This window comes from Carex rostrata, chromosome 12, assembly GCF_964058835.1.
Source record: "Carex rostrata chromosome 12, lpCarRost1.2, whole genome shotgun sequence".
NCBI lineage: Eukaryota > Viridiplantae > Streptophyta > Magnoliopsida > Poales > Cyperaceae > Carex > Carex rostrata.
The window spans coordinates 12,396,638-12,400,812 of record NC_135929.1 but is presented as its reverse complement, the minus strand read 5'-3'; the positions used below and the strand labels follow the sequence as shown (position 1 = coordinate 12,400,812).

The 4,175-nt window shown below is 33.8% G+C and overlaps 1 protein-coding gene across 1 annotated transcript; it reads left to right on the top strand.

Annotated features, from left to right (window-relative positions):
• The first annotated feature begins 227 nt into the window (after positions 1-227).
• LOC144563443 (peroxidase 2-like) lies at positions 228-1,562 on the top strand. Its single transcript, XM_078312917.1, has 2 exons — positions 228-455; positions 799-1,562. Exons 1-2 carry the CDS (start codon positions 231-233, stop codon positions 1,549-1,551), a joined length of 978 nt encoding a protein of 325 aa, XP_078169043.1. The 5' UTR covers positions 228-230; the 3' UTR covers positions 1,552-1,562.
• Positions 1,563-4,175: the final 2,613 nt, after the last annotated feature.

Below are 4,175 nucleotides of genomic sequence, written 5' to 3'. Positions count from 1 at the left end.
CAACGGTGCAATATCAAAATCCAAAATTGCAAAACAAGACCAAGCCTAAAATAATAATAATAATAATAATAATAAAAACCATTAATTCTCTTGGGCTACTGTACATGTATGCTTTCCTATATATAGGCAGTCTTATTATCCACTCTAATGCACCAAAACAAAAACTTAAATACATAAAAAGTAGACACATCTTTCTCTCCCTAGCTAGCTCTCTTTCTCTCAATCACCAAATGGGTGCAAGAAACACATATCAAATCTTAGCTTTTCTCCCATGTATCCTCCTATTTGGTGTAATGTCAACCACTTCTCTTGAAGTTGGTTACTACACCAAGTGTGCTAAAACTTGTCCACAAGCAGAAATAATAGTGAAAGCTGTAGTCCATAAGTATATTGCAATGGATCCGGGCTTCGGTGCCGGCGTCATCAGAATGTTCTTCCATGATTGCTTTGTTAGGGTATCTATCTTACTTATTCTTCACTTAACGTACTTTTATATATTATTATTAAGTTCTTAACTACCTACTCTACATGTGTTTAGTTTTGTTTCTTAATTATTAATGCAACTAATTAAATGTTTCATTTTGTTTACTTGGAGCATTCTTTTACAATAGTTCATTGAAATGATTTTTCTTGAAATTTTTCACGTTTCAACATTGAACTTACCAGTAATACCTTCTTATTATGTTGCCATGTAAAAGTAATAGGATCTTGTTTGAAAATTATTTATTCCTTAATCATACAGTTAATAGGATCTTGTTTGAAAATTATTTATTCCTTATTATATGTTACAATTAATAGGGCTGTGATGCTTCCGTCCTACTAGACCCATCGCCACAAAACCCGAACCCTGAGAAGTTGTCCGTCGTGAACAATCCCAGCCTCCGTGGCTTCGAAGTGATCGATGAGGCGAAAGAAACTCTAGAACGTGTCTGTCCCGGTGTAGTCTCATGTGCAGATATCATCGCCTTTGCAGCACGAGACGCGTCTTATTTTCTGGGAGGAATCTCTTATGAAATCCCTTCGGGAAGGCTCGACGGAAGGGTGTCCATTGCAGATGAGGTCTTGAAGTCGCTTCCCGCTCCCTTTCAAAATCTCACAGTTGTAAATGCACTTTTTGCAGCCCAAGGGCTCTCTACAGATGACGTGGTCGCACTTTCTGGGGCTCACTCAATCGGCCGCTCTCACTGCTCCTCCTTCACGACCCGCCTCTACCCAACCATCGACCCCACCATGGATCAAGGCTTTGGTTCTTTTCTGAGAACCAAGTGCCCACAAAATGCAAACGAGGATGGTGTTGTACCGCAGGATTTTGTGACTCCAGAGCAGCTGGATAACCAGTATTACCAGAATGTCGCAGATCTCAAGGGACTCTTTTTCTCAGACTGGAGCCTCCTGACAAGCGGCGAGACGCTGAACCTTCTAAATGACTTCCGAACTAAACCTGAGCTCTTTGCGGCAAAATTCGGGGAATCGATGGTGAAAATGGGTGACATTGGTGGGACCCAGGGTGAAATCCGAAAGACATGCCGTGCTGTGAATTACAATTACTAAAGAGAATGTGCATTGCCAATGTGTGCATGATTTAGTTTATGTGTTCTTTTCTTAATTTATTTGCATGTTGTTGGGATTTTTGGGTTTAGTCCCAAATCAGCCCTAGGCCGAAACTCTTTTGCTCCCTTCTATTTCTTGGAAGACCTACGCCATTTTTGGGGTATATTTGGCTAGCAGCTCTTTGAGCAAAACAGAAAGAGAGAGAAGAAGAGAGAAAGAGAGGTAGAGTGATTGTTTGTACTAATAATTGGAACACTCTTGTAATCCCTTATAATCTCTTGTTTAATAATAAAGTTTGTTGGTCGTTTGACTCCCAGTGGAGTAGGCTCAACTGAATCACCTTATCTCGTGTTTGTTTTCTCTTGTGTACTTCTTGGACTCGATCTATCTCGAGTTAACATCTTTTGTCTATTATTGTTGGTTTTGGTTGCATGCATGCAAGTTGTATTTATCTCTAATTTGTCGGATCTTGTTGGTATACAGTATATTGGATTTTTTGTGAGTTTCTTGTTGTTGATACATGTGTACCGGTAGTTCTCATTTCTTGAATAACCCCCAACACATGTAGCCTGGTGTGTTGCATTAATTCGGTTTAATCATCATTAAGCTGATGTATATATCATCTCACAGTCAAGTTAATCATGAATTTATTGGGACATAAAAGTTGGTGTGATTTTTTTATAATTCATTGTCAATTATGTACTTGAGACTTAAGTTGAAGTGCACACATTTTCATCCCTCGCCATTGATTGCGGTGCATTTGATGTTGTTCGCGGAATTAAAATTGCATCGTTCACTACTTCAAACTCGTTCGCTTTAATGTCCATTCCATTCTAATCAAATTATCGTTGATTTGGTGCCGAGATTGGATTTTTTGGCATTTCTTCTTTGTAAAATTCAATATTTGCATCGGCGTTCTCGGCACGAAACCTTGATTTCGGGCTTGTTTTCATTGTCACCCACCATGGACGTCTTTCTTATTTTTATTTTCATGAATCTTCATCAAACAAATAAATATAAAAATAGATGAGATTTAATAGACATTTATAAACGTTTGAACCAAAAATAAACATACTATATGATACTATTTACAAAGTATAATAATATTGAGAGAATAGTAATTTGAGGTTACCTTGATGAGAAATTTTCAAAAGACTAAGAGGAGAGATTTTTGGGTAGTCCGTCGGTGGCTGTGAAGAATCCCAAAAGATAAAACTGAACCGTGAAATTTTGAAGTTGCACAATGGATGTGTCAGGGAACACAATGAATTTTAAGCGTTTTGAAGCTAATTAAAATATATAGATAGAAGGGAATTAACAGGACGGGGCGCGAGTGGGAGCGACGCTTGATTTAACTGAGGGGACGGTTCATTAAGAGGGGTGGTTATAATTATAAAAGTTTTGATTAGTTATTTTATAGAAATTAATATATGGATTGCCGTAATATAATTGGATGGAAACAGGCTTCTATTCTATTGGACATTTTTAATTATTTTAATTGGACCTTAACATAGTATTTTGATTCAACGTGCCGTTACATAGTTGATTATTTTTAAATAATAAAATTTTCAATTATATGATACGTATTTAAAATTACATAATGTTACAGTTACTTTAGGGAAATGATGAAGTTTAAAACCAGAAGTTTGGCGCTGGAGGGAAATTTGGGTTAAATCCTAAACCCAAAATCCTAATTAAGAGTCTCTGTTAAAATTTAAATCGATATGATTAATTAAAATTACCATAATTTGAACATGTTAAAATTTAAATTATTTTTCAAGTTACTATAATTGCAACTTAATTTATTTTCAAAGTACGTACCAACAGTCAATCCAAGCTATGGAACATGATCTCTATATTTAGAGTATAATTAGACAATTATATTTTAATATATTTTTCATAAAGGGACAATTATATTTTTAATATATTTTTAATAAGGAGGGATATTATACATAGTTGATTGCAACAAACTGTACTTAATTACAACATCGAATTGTAACTTGATTTTAGAAGTACTAACAATCAACTCAAGCTGTACGTTGAACATGATATGTTAAAATACATGAAACTAATTTTTTCCTGTGCAAAGTTTAAATTATGATTGCTCTTAGTGTTTTTAGCTATTAAAGCAAACTGAAATTATTATAATTTAAGATGCTATTAACGTTTAAATTATTGAATTATTATAATTTAACATGTTATTAAATTTAAATGATAAAATATCATAAAATTTAATACGATCAAATATGATAAAATTTAAATTTAAATGATCAAATATTAAATTATGATTGCTTATACATACAACGTCTCGTTTATTTCAATTTTTAACATGATGTAATAACATTGCTGTAGCAGTTTGTTTACAATTTAAATGATAAATTTAACATGTTAAAATTGAATTGATCAAATATGATAAAATTGAACATGTTTTAATCATATGAGGGACACATTTCAATTTCATCATATATATATGATATGTAGTTAATTTGCTTGTATATACAATGTCTCATTTATTTAAATTTTTCTATCAAATATTCCCAATAAACTAACTCTAAAGTAACACACACTTTGAATTTGTATCGCACCATCAGATCTGAGCGATAAAAAATATCATACCACACAAT

What these genes read in the sequence shown, in the direction of transcription:
- LOC144563443 (XM_078312917.1), top strand. Translation starts at nt 231, where the DNA reads ATGGGTGCAAGAAACACATATCAAATCTTAGCTTTTCTCCCATGTATC. An exon ending in TCCATGATTGCTTTGTTAGG is followed by an intron (nt 456 to 798) that starts GTATCTATCTTA and finishes TACAATTAATAG; the next exon opens with GGCTGTGATGCTTCCGTCCT.